Source organism: Carettochelys insculpta, chromosome 29 (assembly GCF_033958435.1).
Source record: "Carettochelys insculpta isolate YL-2023 chromosome 29, ASM3395843v1, whole genome shotgun sequence".
NCBI lineage: Eukaryota > Metazoa > Chordata > Testudines > Carettochelyidae > Carettochelys > Carettochelys insculpta.
Window position 1 is genome coordinate 9,788,027 of NC_134165.1, and position 15,019 is coordinate 9,803,045.

A 15,019-nucleotide genomic window follows, 5' to 3' on the forward strand; every position below is an offset into this window, starting at 1 on the left:
CAGAAACCAAATTGTGAAGCTCAGAGTGACCTAGCCTCCCTGCACACCACCCCTGCTTCCAGGTAAATGTTTCAGTCCCCTCCTCCACTTAGCCCCATCAGTTCATCCCACTCCACCCCGCCCTACTTTTGGTGCCACCATTCACCTGCCCATCAGCCTCCTTTCCAGATACACAAATGGTTTAGGGCAGTGGCTCTTGTCCAGGGCAACAGGAACCTGTGGCGTATGCAGGTATGCAAGGAGGAACAGGAACCAATTTAGTTATTTGGCTAGTTTTAAAAACAGGCTAATAAAGAGCATTTGTGAAGTCAGCACAAATTAAATTTCATACAGCTTGTTTAAGTGTGCTATATACATTGAAATCCAAGCAGAATATTTATGTTCCATTTTATAATTGACAGTAGGATGAGCCATTTTTCTGCAACTGCGTGATAAAACACTTGTTCATCAGCAGACATCATGCCTCTCATGCTATTGGGAAGTCTTTGTAATACCTTGCACAATGGAATACTGTCTCAAGACTGAGGCATGGGGCAGGCCTGCATTACAATAAAAGTTCCAGCCACAATAGCTGTATTATAAAAAAATAAAATTTTATTTAAAAAAGGTGCACTCATACATGAATGCGTGAGCACAGCTACATAGCAGCTCTGATTCTCCACGAAGCCATCAGCTGGGTTTCCACCTGGTAAGGATAGAAAGCATTACAAGAAAGTGAGACAGTACATGACTAGAGAGCAGACATCACTACAAGTCATTTGGGATCAGCAGGTCTGGTTCTTCAGTGGGCCCCTAAAACTCCTTCATACTAGCCCAACCCTTATACTCCAGGTGGAATGCATGCGATCTGTAAGTCTCCCCCATCGTACTCGGTCTCTGTTCTAGCTGACCCCAGGAGTACCCCATTAGACAAAGCCACATCTTATTCCTGTTTGAGGGCTGAGTCTACCCCACCCTTCCCAAGATAGTATGGTTTGTTGGGAAAACTAAAGCCCTGAACATAAATCAGGCAGTAACAGCAGTGACAGAGTGACCTATAAGGGAAAATGCCACAGATCTCACCTTTTAAAGCAGGCACTACAGATGTACAGGAGAGTCCTCTAGTTTAGAGGGCAGACTTAAGCAAGGGACATTTCCTCCTACAAAAATGAAGGCAGACGTTAGATCCTCTAGCATACTTGCTCCCTAGGACATTTAAAAGTTACCCTGCTTGACCACCCCTTTGCAATTTAACCAGTTAACTGCTGGCCAACTTGTGCGATTCAGAGGGCACTCAATGCACTAAGGCAGTTAACGGAATCTGGATGTCAGTGCTAAGCAAATGGGTAAACATTAAGACGTGCCCATAATGGCAAAAGTATGAGAGGCAATGCCTTGTGAAAAAGAGTGTGCCACAAATAGGTTGGAGAGCATTATTTTTAGGCCAGTGACAGAATAATTTAAAGTCACCATATTCCAGCCATGTGGTGCTTGCACTTACAGCAGTGGGCAAATTTAAAGAAGCCCACCTTGTACATTTCAAGACAGCTAGCCTGACTACTTGGGTTCAGTACACAAAACTTTAGTAAAGTACCAACAGAAATTAAATACAGGCAAAACCATATGGACATAAGTAAAATCTGTTCTTACCTACAAGGACAGTAATAAAACCTTGCCTTCTGGATCTGACTGCTAGTCCTAAGAGCAAGGATCTTTACTCTTGTCTGCCTCCTTCGATGGTCACTGATACTCCACTCACTCCTAGAGTGCAGAGCCTGCACCTGGCTTATCTGTGTACACTGGACTCCACACACAAGTGTCTACTCTCTCTCAGCTGTAGGAGCGTCTGAACTCGAAGCCATTCGTGCTATGCTTGCTAGCAGCTCCTAGTAGCTCAACATCTGCACGTCTCCTGGATCTTTAAGCTACTTAGTTCTCGGCTCCTGGAGTGCCTTCCTCTGTTGTGGTACGCTACCATGTCCTCAACGTTATCAAGTCATGCCAAGAGCATACTCCATGAATCCTGAGGTCTCGTCTCCCTCTATAAGTTTAGGATCCACCTGCTATTGCGAACTCAGCCACACAAAACCCAACAGAACTAAAATTTTTTTTTTTGCATTCCACATTAATACACTTCATAAATCATTGAACTGAAGAGATTGGTTAGAAATATGCCAACATTATTTAGAATCAAGCCTGCTTCACAGTTACCATGGGACTAAGTTGCTTTTTTTAAAAATCAGAGGATTGATATCACAAGTGAATGCCTTCTGATTTGAAATACCAGTAGAGTAACAGAGTTCTGCAATGACTCCCATGTTCTGCAAAATAGCAAACAGAAGGAAACTAAAACCATGCTTTTGGGTAGCTGTAGAAAGCAGCACCATGTATATAATTTGTGTTAGAGAGCAACTGCAGAACAAAGATTTTATACTCTGTTTTTAGACATTTTATACATTAGAAGACTCAGATCTTCACTGTGTTGGAACATAGAAGAGAAAAATGGTATAGCCAGTTCAGATTTTATCCCAACTATTTCAGCAGCTTAACTTTAAACCTTTAACATACAAGTTTTTAAACATTCTTCAGACTGATAGGGCTGGGGAAGCTTGTGCATCCCACCTGATTGCCAGCCCTCTTACACATGCCAGCAAAGATCTGATATTCCTAATGAAGAGTAACAGAAGCTTGTTTTACACATTGGGGCCATATCCATACACTAATGGTTGGTTTTGTCCTCTGCAATTCCCCTTTAAGACAGGTTGAGGCATGTTTAATTACCAACTAGTTAAAGGGGGGACCCAGTTACAGCACCTGGATGTTTACTGTATATGCACAAGTTTAAAACCACAATGGAATCACACTGCAGGCAGAAAATGCCTCCTTATCAAGAGGTACCAATCATAACTTCTGCAGAACCCACTCAGTGCTTAAAAGCAGCAGCAATTAACTTGAAGTCAGCCTTTGAGTCAGTGTCATGCTTCTACCATACTTATGGTTACACCACTTTCTAGTGGGCGGGAACATTTAACACGGGCATCTGTGCTGGATAGCTTTGCGAGAAAGAAAGGGTAGCTCTTTCAAAGCGACCCTGGATATGCACAGCTTTCCTTGATCTCTACACTGGTAAGATTTGGTGGCCAACTAGACTGCCGCCCATGAGCATCTCCTGCTGCTTGCTGTGAATATGGGGTGTTCCCCCCATTAGGGCCCCACCACCTAACTGCTTGAAATAGGGTTTAGAATTACTCTTCCTTTTCTGGAGTTGGAAAGGCTGGTTTTAAGTTTCAATCTCTATCAGCCATTAGGGTCCTTGCCAATGGGAGTTAATATCACTTTAACACTGAGAAATATCCCATAAAACTGTGTCCCTGGGCAAGTTTTGGCTGGCAAGGGTTGGTTTGACTGGCTACTGTTGGAACTCCTTACTGGCTAGAGGAACCCAGTATGGCTGGTCTTATTTCACTTCGGTTTACAGCCCTAGCTAGTCAACAACTGACTTTTGTTTTTGTATACAGCAGGATCCTGATACTTTGTTCAGTGAAGTAAGTCTCGTTCAGTGAGACAAGGACAGTTTACGTGGGTGTATGCACCAGAGGGGCACTGAGCCCCTTTTGCGTGCGGTCAGTCTCCGGACCCCATCTATACTAGCACACTTTACAGCTGTAATTCACCAACAACTGCAGTCAAGGGAACTGGAATATAGGATACAAAATCAGGAATACAAGGAGGAAACAACTAACTTTACACATTCCATTGTTGCTAACTCTAGTGGTTACAGCTGTGAAGTTTGCTAATGCACACAGACTCTGGTATTAGTATTCAGGACCCACAAAGGGCTGTTTCTGTACAACACTGCAGTGGGACTTTTGCTGAGCTACATCTGGTCTAGCTACATGCAGGTAAAACATATATAGCTAGGATGGCATTCAATTGACTTATATCAGACTAACTTACACAGCACATTTAAAAAAGACACATTTATTCAGCGTCATGATCAGTCTATTACAATTAGCAATCAACAGCATGGCTGCGGAAAAAATAAAATAAATTCTACATAAAAACCCTTGTTGGAATGCTTTGCACTTTCCACAGAACAAAAACTAAAATAACCTGTTATACAATTAGTCACAAATACAGTCCTTATGTTTGCAAAGGAGAGTTTGTCTAAACACATGTCTTCATGTAGCAGCTACACCCTGCCACAACTGTGTTTGGCTGAGTTCACAACTGTTGTAACCTGTAGCTTCCCTGTCCCTTCTCTGGCTCTCCTCTCCTGCTAAGCTTTGTTTCCTGTTGAATAATATGGAATAAAGTTGTTAATCTAAAATACATTGAGACTCAAGGCTACAATCCAATAGCAAGTTCTTTCCCACAGATTACTGATCTGAATTAGATTAAACATCCAACAGTTTATTGCGATTATATCTTTAACTACCGTGTACTTGCTCAGCTACATTAATTACTATTACTGATTCATTAGTATGATACGTTTGACTGAGAGGTGCAACATCCAGATGCTTACCTGGCAGTTAAAACCTTCTACCACCGCCATAACTACCTCCACTACCGGAGCCACCATAACCACCTGAGAGAGCAATGTGAAATGGTGTTATAGCAAATGCAAAGATGAGGTGGGGTACCTGATTAGAATTATTCAGGTAAGTCACAACAGAAAAGGACTAAGTTTGATCCCAACTGTGTGTTACAGTCTCTGCAATATAAAAATCTATCCTGCGGCATCAGTTAGTTCTTGTTGGACAGTAAAGTTATGATATTCAGCCAGAGTTACATTTGACTTCTATGATCACAGCAGCCTAAATCTATTATGTAAAAAATAAACATTTATCAGGAGGAAAGTTTTTTTTTTTTTTTTTTGTGTGTTTTTAAACTGCAGACTGGTCAACGTTCTTTTAGTTAAGGCCAGATAATTGCAGACACTAAGCAGGTATATTTCAAGTTTCTACCATAAGCACGGCATGAGGTTTGGCTTCCTTTATGCTTATACCCTTTCACCAGGGCTCTTTTTTCCCCCCCAATACTCACCACCACCACCGCCGCCGCCACCATACGGCCCAGAGCTCCTGCCTCCGAAATTCCCGCCTTTCATAGGACCAAAGTTTGAAGATTGGTTGTTATAACTGCCAAAGTCATTGTAGTTGCCACCTCCTCCAAAGTTGCCTCCTAGGGAGTGGAGCAATGAAGGAGCAGGTTATGATTTTTAATGGAGTTTTAATCTGTCTGTTGCTCCCTCCTAAAGAGGGCACTTTGCTGTTTTTGCAACACAGCTGAGCACCTGAAGGCTGTCCTCAAGACAAGAATGTTCTCTTGCCCGTGCAACTTCACAAGGGAGGGAAAGAGGCAGCCCCAGGGTAGAAAGGGGACAGAATGCAATTTTGGAAACACAGTACTACATGTGTTAATGGCAAGGTTTAGCTGGCTTAAGAAATTATGCCCCAAAGGCTTTTTGTCAGGAAACGGCAGAGCAGAAAGCAGCACCACTGTTGACAAAGCTAATCACACTCCAAACAGGACCCCATTCTGTTACTGGGGGTACTTACCTCCACTGCCACCGCCAAAGCCACCACCTCCGTTGTTATACCCATCATAATTGCTACCGCCACCATAGCCTCTGCTTCCTCCTGAGTAGCTAGGGCCACCGCTGCCGCCACCACCACCATAACCTACAACACAAATACAGGGCTGCTGAATTCAAGAATTTCACAACCTCAAGTTCACTGATGGAATCCCTAAGAACTGATCGCAGTATGTGCTTTAGTAAATCAATGTATTCGTGTAGAAAATTTGTGACCAATGTGACACTTAATACAATTGTTCCATCAGTTGTATCCATGTAGTAGTAAGTTTGTATCAGCCATCCTCTAAGCCAAGGGATTGGAGTTTAGATGCTTTCCTCATGTTATCAGTGCCTCTTAATAGGCGTAGCACCTTTCAGTCTGAAAACAAGGAAATCTGGCCACTGATGTCAGTAAAGTTATGCTTTGGCCTTACCCTCATTGCTAAATCCATTATAGCCGTCTCCACTGCCTCCATAGCCACCACCGCGGCTGCCACCAAACCCACCTGAAAAGAACAAACCTTTGTGTTCAGTCTATCTGGGAAGGGACAGTATCAGGTGCTGGTGCCCAGGGCCTACATTTTGTAAGCCAGTTTTACAGAATAAAGCGGCTATGTAAATTGATGGGAGAGACCGTTGCAGGGAATCGGGGATTCCAAGATGTAGCTGAATGAGCCCTTGTACCACTGGTTAGAATGCAAGAGCCAAGGAAGGAGAATTGCATTTTAGTTCACTGTCCACCAAAAAACAGCCAGAACTTCAGGAGCCACATGCTAACCTAGGGGCTGAAACTTTAATTTTGTTAATCTGCCTTTTAACTTAAGTCAGAAAAAACCTCTCAAATCCCTTACCACGACCACTGAAGTTGCTGCCACGGTTAAAGTTATCATTTCCACCAAATCCACCTCCACGGCCACCACTGAAGTTCCCAGAGCCACTACGACCTAAAGAAGATATCAGCATTTGTGAATGACACAGCCACTTGTCCAATGTCTATTCGGGTTAGTTACAATCAGATTTATAGAAACTGGCACTCACCTCTTTGGCTGGATGAAGCGCTAGCCATTTCTTGCTTTGACAACGCTTTCCTCACTTCACAGTTGTGGCCATTCACAGTGTGATATTTCTGAACTGAAAGAGAGAAAAACCCAGACATTAGGTTATATGTACACCTGCCTCCTGATTTTAAGGCCAGATCAATTCTTTACCAATTTGCAGATCTCCGCATAATAGGCTTGCAAGGATACTTACTAACAATCTTGTCCACAGAGTCATGATCATCAAAAGTGACAAATGCAAAGCCTCTCTTCTTGCCACTACCACGGTCTGTCATGATCTCAATCACTTCAATTTTGCCATACTGTTCAAAGTAGTCTCTCAAGTGGTGCTCTTCTGTGTCTTCCTTAATCCCACCAACGAAAATTTTTTTCACTGTCAGGTGAGCACCGGGTCTCTGAGAGTCCTATGCCGAACAGAGCAACATACTATGAATTATTAAACAGAAATGTACAAATTTAGAAGTCCACAAACACTGGCTTGAATTTCAACATTTCCATGGGTCAAAGCCCGTGTACAAAAAACACTGTGGTAGCTGTACACAAATTACATTTGTCCCCTTTCACAATCACTTATAGTAACTAACAGGACGCTTCTGTTTTAAGAACTTCAGAACCATCTATACCCTCAAATATGGTTATAAATTTGTCAATGGCTGTTGACTAACATCTTCTCCATAAATATATTTTGGCAGATATTAATGTACAAAGGAAGCCCTGCATTAGTAGTGACAGCCAACATAAGTAATAGGAGGGGAGCACTGTCGTCTAACCCCATGAAAGGGGCAGAAGCTATACTCTTCTCCATTGAAGCCCTTCATTATAAACAAACCACTCACGCGATCCTCAAACCAATTCCCACATTCAGCATTTTGTAGCCTTAAATTGGCTGGTGAGACATTCCATGGTTAGAATGGACATGAATTCATACCTCTCTGGATACTGCCCTCTTCGGCTCGACAACCCTGCCATCAACTTTGTGTGGTCTAGCATTCATGGCAGCATCAACCTCTTCAACTGTAGAGTATGTAACAAATCCAAAGCCCCTGGAACGCTTGGTATTTGGATCTCTCATTACCTAGAAAGAGCATCTTGGTAAGTGGCCAAAGTAAGTAACACAATTCAATCAAAGCGGCATAAAGATGAGAATAAAGGAACATCTAAGATTATCATCTAGCATTGACTATATCTTAAAAAAGTTTTCTTCTGACTGTCAAAAGCTGAGACTGTGTGGATCATTTCATATGTTCCCTACTCTCAGAAGGGTAGCCATGTTATTATTTCCCCCACCACTTCTCCTCTTACTTCCTCCCCCCCCTCCGCTACATAAGCTCTGGATACTTACAAACTACTCCAAATCTGATAAAGTAGGTCTTACACATGAAAGCTAATATAAATGTTTGTTTATTCCCTGATCTGTTTACTTCTGTCTACAAAGATTAGCTATCAGACATCATTAGAAAACAAGATACAGAGCTAAAAAGGACCATTTAACTCATTCAATACGAAGAAGTAGGCTAACATATTTTGGAACATAAGCTTTCAGGGGCAAAGACCTGCTTTCTAACTTGGCTACCTCTCCAATATGTAGATCAATTTGGATGTTCTTATGTACACTGACTATTTAACCGGTTTTTTAAATGGGATTTTACCTCTCTACAATAAACTCTTTAGAGCAACGCTGAACATACAACAGTAGCAATTACATAATGTCTACAAATTTAAGAATAAATTTAAAAACTGCAACGAGAAAATAAAAACAAATTCTCTCTCCACACTGCATCAAAAGAATGGCATCGCCACAGAGCCCTTCAACCACTTCTGAACTTCAGCATCAAACCCATAAAAGTTCATTTTTGCCCCACGCCCTGTAAGGACACATTTTAAACCCCCCCTGGGCAGGAAGTCACCAGCAGGCCTCCATGAGATTGTAAAGCAGCTGCCGGGCCCAGGAGGGCTTGGGAGCTGGGGCTGGGCCCAGGCCACTCACCACGCAGTCGGTCAGCGTGCCCCATTGCTCGAAGTGGCCCCGAAGGCTCTCGTCTGTCGTCTCGAAGCTCAGGCCGCCGATGAAGAGCTTGCGCAGCTGCTCAGGCTCCTTAGGAGACTGGGGAGAAGAAATAAACCGTGAGCTCAAACGGTCTCCTGGGGATAACGCCACACGGCCTCCCCCACCCGGAGCAGCGCAAACCCCCCGTCAGGCGCCTCTCCAGCCCAGCCTGATGGTGGCGGGAGCACTCAGGCGCCCCACCGCTCCCGCCCCAGAGGGCACAGCACTGAAGAGGGCGCACAGCCTCCTCGCTCCCACCGCACCGTGCCCAGCGGCCGTGCCCCCGTAAGCTATGCCGCGGAGGCGGCGGGCGCGGGCGAAGGGCGAGCACACAGAGACGCACGCGCATACGATGCCCGCCACGCGCTCGACCGGCCGCCATTGCTCTCCTCCGGTTCTGCACAAAGGCGGGCACGCACGCGCAAATGGCAGCGCGGGAGGGCCCACGCCCAGATTACTCCCCGCTACGCATGCGCATAAGGGTGTTTTCCCCTCCCCCCCCACGAGGGGAGGACGGCGCCTGCGCGCGTTCTAGGACGGGCGCTCGGGAGCGCAGGCGCAGTCGACGGGCGCAAGACGTGGCCTCGCGGGTTAGACGGAAGCGCCACAGGCTCTAATAGGCATAAGGAGCCGCTGAAGGGTCCGGAGCGGCAAGGCCCCAGGCAAGACCGCGCTTGTTGCTGGGTGGAGAAGATGGCGGTCAGAGTCCTAGGGCCTAGCTCACCTCAGACTTGGACATGGCGGCGGGTGGGGAGGGGGCTGAGGGCCTCCGTCTCAAGCTGCTGCGCGCGCGATGCTTCCTCGGTGAGGCGCCGATTCAGAAAGGGCTGAATGGTGAGAACGTCGCCGCCTCACTCCACCTCCCCCTTTTAGCGCCCCACCCGCCGCGCTCTGCCATTGGACGGATGGGGTCCAGACACGCCCCAACACATCCGATTGGTGCGCTGTGACCGGCAGTCACATCTCATTGGTGAAGGAGGTCCTTCACCTGCCCACTGCGGCTGTCTACTGGCTAGGTCGGCTTACGCCCCACCTTCTGACGTATATGATTGCGGATCATAACCCCCCCCCCCTTTTTTTTCCCGCTCCACAGTCGAGCGAGTGCAGCTCGCTTCCGATTGGTTGACCGAAGGACTTTCCCGCTGTAAATCGGCCAATGGTGGGCTGCTGCCGCATGTCGAGTTTGACTGGAAGCCTGTATTGTCAATCGCTTGGGTGAGGCGGTTGGGAGGGAGTCTTAAGAAATCCGTGTCCCTAGCCCAACTGTGTGAGCATTACTCTATGAAACAATCCGGCTTTGGGTCTTGTCTGCGCATGCGCTGGGACCATCTCGCGGTAGCTCCCGTATGTGCGAAGGGGGGGGGAAGCGCGGAGTGGCTACGCATGCGTAGTGTGGGCGACCCAGGCGCCTGCGCGCTGGGGAGCTATTTTGGCGGGCGGCGGGCGTTGCGCAGAAGCGGCCTCGGCTCTGAGGGCCTGCAAGAAGGGGGCGCGGTGCCGGACGTGCTTCGTACCCAGGTACTCGGGCAGCCGGAGGCTGTCGGAGTTAAGGCAATGGGCTGCGCGCGCGGGAAGATCTGGGGGTGATAGGGGGTCATTGTACGGAATGAAAGGGGTTCGAGGGCGGGTCCGCGGCTTGTGGTGTACAGGCAAGTCCCCCAATGGAGGGGCGGGGGCGGGACTTAGGTTCGGGACTGGCAGGAAGATGTGCCAGTGCTGGCCGCGCGGAAGAGGGAGGGAGCGGCTGTTGGGAGCGACAGCTCGTTCCGCCAACCAGGCGCCGCGTTGAGGAAAAGGCCTTCTCTCAGGTCCTGATGGACGTCGCCGCGGGCCAAGGGGCGCGCGGTGCCTTGGGGAGTGGTCCTGCCGCGCAGAAGGGTGGCGCTTCGGCCTGATGGGCGGGGCAGCGGACCAATCGGTGCCCGACGTCTCAGGGGCCGCCTTGGGGCCCCGTGGGGTGGGGAGGTAGCGCACACCCCCAAAGTGCCGAAGGGGCCTGGGACAGGTAGGGTTGGCTGGACATGTCGCTTTTCGGCGCGGACCCATGCACTGTCCTGCCGCACGCGGGCGGCCCTCCCCGGCTCCCCGGGATCTTCCTGTGAGGGCTTGCGAGGCGGTGGGTGCCCGGGCTGCTGGGGGCCTCTTGCACCGCGATATTCTGCATCCCCCCCCCTCCGGAGGCGGCCCTGTTGCCGGTTCCCTCCAGTTGGTCTCCTAGCGCCGCTGTGCTGTGCGGCCCCTCGTGTTGCGCTTCCCTCCACCGCCCTATCCTGCAGCCTTCGCTCCGATCCCCAGGAAACCCTCCGCTGCCCCAAGCCCTGACCTGCACCATCCCCCCCTCCCAACGTCCAGTCTCCGCTGCTCTCCCCGCTTGGATTCCCTGCACGTGTTCTGTAAGGCTGCTCCCAGCCCGGGTTCCCTGCAAATCCTTGTCCTGTAAACCTCCGAATTTCTTGCAACACCCCCTTTTTGCTCTCTTTCTGTCATCCCTTAAAATTGTCCTGCCCTCCACCTCCCACATCAAATTCCTCACCAGCCCCTTGCTGTTCCTCACCCCCAGTCTTCTGCACTGCCCTCCGAATCCCCTGCAGCATTCCTTGCTGCTTCCCCATAATCCTCTTCTGCTTCTATCCCTTGAACCCCCTCTCCTGCAGCAGCCCCTTGTGCTCCCCCGGATGCTGTCCTCTGGGATCTCCCTCAGCCCTTCTGCTGTTTTCCCGAAGGATCCTGTTCATTTCCCTGTCAGCAGCTCTTTGTCTGGAGTTCTCCACATCACCACCTGTGTCTCTCTGGATCCTTTGCAACAGCTCTTGTATTTCCTGTGTTGCCATGTTCTGTAACCTCCCTGGGATCCCAAATATATCCCCATACAGCAGTGTTTTGTGTAAGTCATGTGTTTGTGCAGATGCTACCAAGCTGATTAGTAGAGTGTCCAAAGCTAGGTTAGTTTCTACTGACAGTACACATTTGAACATGCCTGGGTGCATGTAAAATTGTTCCTCGTATTGGTGGGAAAGATTAGAGGGAACATTGCCCTTCAGTCCCCTAAATCCTCTGCAACACCCTCCAGACAGTGCTGAATTCCCTGCAACAGCCTGCTCTCTACTGCTCAGTCTTTTCTAGATCCCCTGTAAATCCACCACCCAAAATCCCTGCTACCTCAATCTTCTGCAAACCTTCCCTATTCGCACCCTTCCCACAATGCCCTGCAGCCTCTCTCTGTCTATCTCTTGGATCTACTGCATTGTCCTGTCCTCTGCAACCTCCAGCAATCCCCTGCCACATCTTTTGCACCTCCCCACCACCAGTCTCTTGTATCTCCCCCTGCAAACTGCCATATACCCTCATGCCTCTCATCCCCACCAGAGATATGCAACTTCTCCCTGGCATTTCTGCAACCCATTCTTCCCTACTACCTTCTGCCACAGCCATCTTCTCTCTCACCCCTCATGTCCTCCAAAACATACTCTCATAGTCCTACTCCTGTATCTCCTGCAGAAACAGCCCACCTGTATTGTTATCCTTCCCCCTGTCCAGGGATCACCTCTCAGCCTTTCTTCCTGTGAACCTCCCTCACAATCCTTTCTCTCCCCTCAGGCTTTCCTGCAACTGCCACTTACAGCCTTCTGATTGGGGAGCTAAGAACTGCACTATACCCTGCAGCATCTTGGTCCCCCCCCCCCACCCTCGCATCTCCTTCAGCCCTCCCCGTAAACCCTTTTAGCTTCTTAACTCTCCCCACTATTCTTTACAAACCTCATGGATGTTCTTAGCTGGGCAGCCTCCCAATTCATCCCCTAGAACTCACACAGCCCTACTTCCAGGCTGTAACTTTTTCATATCAAAATCCTGATGTACCAAGGATTTCTCCAGCAAACCCTGTACTGCTCTCAGCCCTGCATGTGCTCCTGCAGCTTTTCTCATGCCTTTGCCACCTCCCAGCACTGCAGATCCCTGTGGACAGCCCTCCTTCTCCCAGTGCTCTTCCTGTTTGTAGTTACACCTTTCCCCCATGTGAGTTTCATGCCTTTGCATTCATGGTGTAGAGTTCTCAGAGCAGTAATCCTGCTTTAGGAACCTGAACTTGGCTGCCTTCATTCAGGCTTCTTTCTATTCAAGAGCTTCTTTCCCGCTGTGATTCTACATGACAACATTTTTGTTTTGTTAGGCCAATAGTGGAGCATACAGTATTTAACTTATCTACAGTCTCAGGAATACAGCAGAACCTCAGAACTGCAATCACCAGTTACCAATCAGCAATCAGGCAATGCACCCCCACCCCCTGAAACAGACCCGTACAGTTTTTGTGTTAAATGGTTTTAAAAAAAATCTTCAGAGTAGTAAAGCTTCAAAGCTGCATTAGCCAATGTTCAGTTGTAAACTTCTGAAAGAACAGCCTGTTGTTTTTGCTCAGAGTTACCAACATTTTAGAGTTATGAGCAATCTCCACTCACAAGGTGTATGTAACTCCAAGGTTCTGCTGTAGTACAGCTGAAACTCTTTAATATAACAGCAACCTTGGGAAACAGGGTATGCTGGATTAAAGATTTTGCAGTGCTGGGGTAGGAGCTGTGGGATCTGGGTGTGAGGGCGTGAAGATGAGGATGTGCGTTTACCTGGCACCCTGCTCTTGGGAGCACAAGTTGCCCATGCCTCCCACTGCTCCCAGGCACGCCCGCCCCATGAGAGCTATGGAAAAGCCTCAGGGGAAGCAGCTCTGCACACTGATGTTCTCTCAGAAAGGGGTCGGGTCAGTGGCTGCACTCAGATTCACTTCCTGCCCAATACAATGGGTGTCGCTGGATTATACACACCCAGAGTATTGATATTTCAGTGTAACTTCCAAACATATTCATAGCATTCTTAATTTCTTAGACGGTGTGACTCCCATTGTACTAAAGTTTCCTGAGATGTGGTCTTGTGCTCTGTTATGGTATTTGCAGGGCCATCCCTGTGGGGGTGTGGGACCTGGGGCAATCTCCCTTGCCCTAGGCCCCTTCTTAGCCCATCCCCTCCCTCCCCCATTGCAACTCTATTCTGAAGCCCTCTTCTCCAAGCAATGCAACTCAAGGGTGCCTGGCATGGACCAGTAGCTGGGGTCTTCCTCCCCTACTATTCAGTGCAGAGGCAGGAGCCGTGGGGAGCAGAGTGATCCAGCAGCCTGCTCTATTCTGCTACCCATCTCTGAGCCATGTCTATCTGCTTCCTGCCACCTCCATGAAGCAGAGCAACCTGACTTGGAGATGGTGGTGGAATGGAGCAGCCTGCCCCATCCATTCTGCTTCCGTGAGCTCCCGTCACCCCAGTGAGGGCAGGAGGGCTTGACTTCTGCTGCCACGCTATGCCAGGCCCTCCAGGCTGCCTTAGGCACTGCAGACTAAACATCAATATGAGAGACTGTCTTATCCATGGGGTGGTTACTGCAGGCTCTGGAATTAATGTCCTCATGTGAAAATTAATTTGGAGTAAGGTAGGATGTGAATTTACAGTGGTTTATTATAATGATCCGTAACCCCCTAATTCTCCTTTATCTTGTGACTGTAGTGGATTTAACTGCCGATTTTCACACTGAATGACCTTCTGCAATGTGTGTTAACTGCTTACCTGTTTCACACTTGTATTTAGCTGTAACACATACGTTAAGTACCTTTCCCAGACCTGAGGAACAGCTCTGTGTATACTTGAAAGGTTTGTCTTTTTCATTGGTGGAAGTTGATCCAATAAAAGATATTATCTACCCCATCTTGCCTATCTGATACTCTGAGATCAGTATGGCTAAAAAAAATTTGCAGTTTACTGTGTGTTAGGTGTTCCTCATTAACTCCATGTCTGGATGCTTGTATTCCAGAGAAAGCACATATTCTGAATTAGGTTGAACCTGAAAAAGGTGTTTATTTTGGAGTAAATATCCATATACAGCATGGTTTCCCAAACTGGATGGCATGAAGAAATTGAGGGGGAGGTGCAAGACAACCCCCCCCCCCGTCATTCCCATCACCCCAAGAAAGAGCTGGGCTTTGTTTCTGGCTCTCAGCCCCTGCCATTTTATGTGGGTAACCTGGCGCAGCTGCTATAAAAAGCAGGCAGCTGGTGAAGGCCCACGTGGAGCTAGCTGCCTCCTGCAAAGGTGAGTGAGTGTGGGTTGAGAGGTGGTGGGGGGGCTTGGGGGCACCTGGCTCAGGTGAGGGGACTAGAGATGGGGTAAGAGCGGGGGGGCTAGTGGTGCCTGGCCCTGTGGGAAGGGAGTGGCTTGGGTGGGTAGTTCACAGGGCTTGTGGGGCTTGGGTGGCCAGCCAGCTTGTGGAACTCATGGGGCATGGGTGGCTGGCCCCGGTATCGCAGGGCTCAGGGGGCTAG

The 15,019-nt window shown here is 48.3% G+C and overlaps 2 protein-coding genes across 7 annotated transcripts in view; one reads left to right on the top strand and one right to left on the bottom strand.

The window, feature by feature from the left end:
- Nucleotides 1-380: 380 nt before the first annotated feature.
- On the bottom strand, nt 381-9,518 carry HNRNPA1 (heterogeneous nuclear ribonucleoprotein A1). Of its 4 annotated transcripts, XR_012642785.1 has the most exons (12): nt 9,006-9,085; nt 8,603-8,719; nt 7,544-7,690; nt 6,809-7,019; nt 6,596-6,688; nt 6,409-6,501; nt 5,992-6,063; nt 5,541-5,663; nt 5,026-5,163; nt 4,505-4,567; nt 1,063-1,139; nt 381-685 (listed from the first exon to the last, which is right to left on the bottom strand). XR_012642785.1 is itself a non-coding variant. In XM_074979740.1 (11 exons), the coding sequence occupies exons 1-10, from the start codon at nt 9,399-9,401 to the stop codon at nt 4,512-4,514; spliced, it is 1,065 nt and encodes a 354-aa protein (XP_074835841.1). In that variant the 5' UTR covers nt 9,402-9,518; the 3' UTR covers nt 3,945-4,272; nt 4,505-4,511. The 4 variants fall into 4 exon arrangements, 3 of the variants coding, with proteins under 3 accessions (XP_074835841.1, XP_074835840.1, XP_074835842.1); XM_074979740.1 differs by lacking the exons at nt 381-685; nt 1,063-1,139; nt 9,006-9,085 and adding exons at nt 3,945-4,272; nt 9,387-9,518; XM_074979739.1 differs by lacking the exons at nt 381-685; nt 1,063-1,139 and adding an exon at nt 3,945-4,272 and having other exon boundaries at nt 9,006-9,084.
- A 352-nt stretch (nt 9,519-9,870) lies between these two features.
- Nucleotides 9,871-15,019, top strand: part of CBX5 (chromobox 5) — a 72,561-nt gene continuing 67,412 nt past the window's right edge. Inside the window, exon 1 of one of the 3 annotated variants that reach the window (XM_074979554.1) lies at nt 9,871-9,877. The gene's annotated coding sequence lies outside the window, so the exon portion shown is untranslated. Of the gene's footprint in view, nt 9,878-10,072; nt 10,181-15,019 lie in introns of those variants that run through there. The other 2 variants (XM_074979550.1, XM_074979551.1) reach the window with 2 other exon arrangements.

Coding starts and splice junctions, on each gene's coding strand:
- HNRNPA1 (XM_074979739.1), bottom strand. CDS start 9,044: ATGGCGGCCGGTCGAGCGCGTGGCGGGCATCGTATGCGC. Junction 8,720..9,005: donor GTGGCGGGCATCGTATGCGC/GTGCGTCTCTGT, acceptor TCTTCTCCCCAG/TCTCCTAAGGAGCCTGAGCA. Junction 7,691..8,602: donor GCACGCTGACCGACTGCGTG/GTGAGTGGCCTG, acceptor TGCTCTTTCTAG/GTAATGAGAGATCCAAATAC.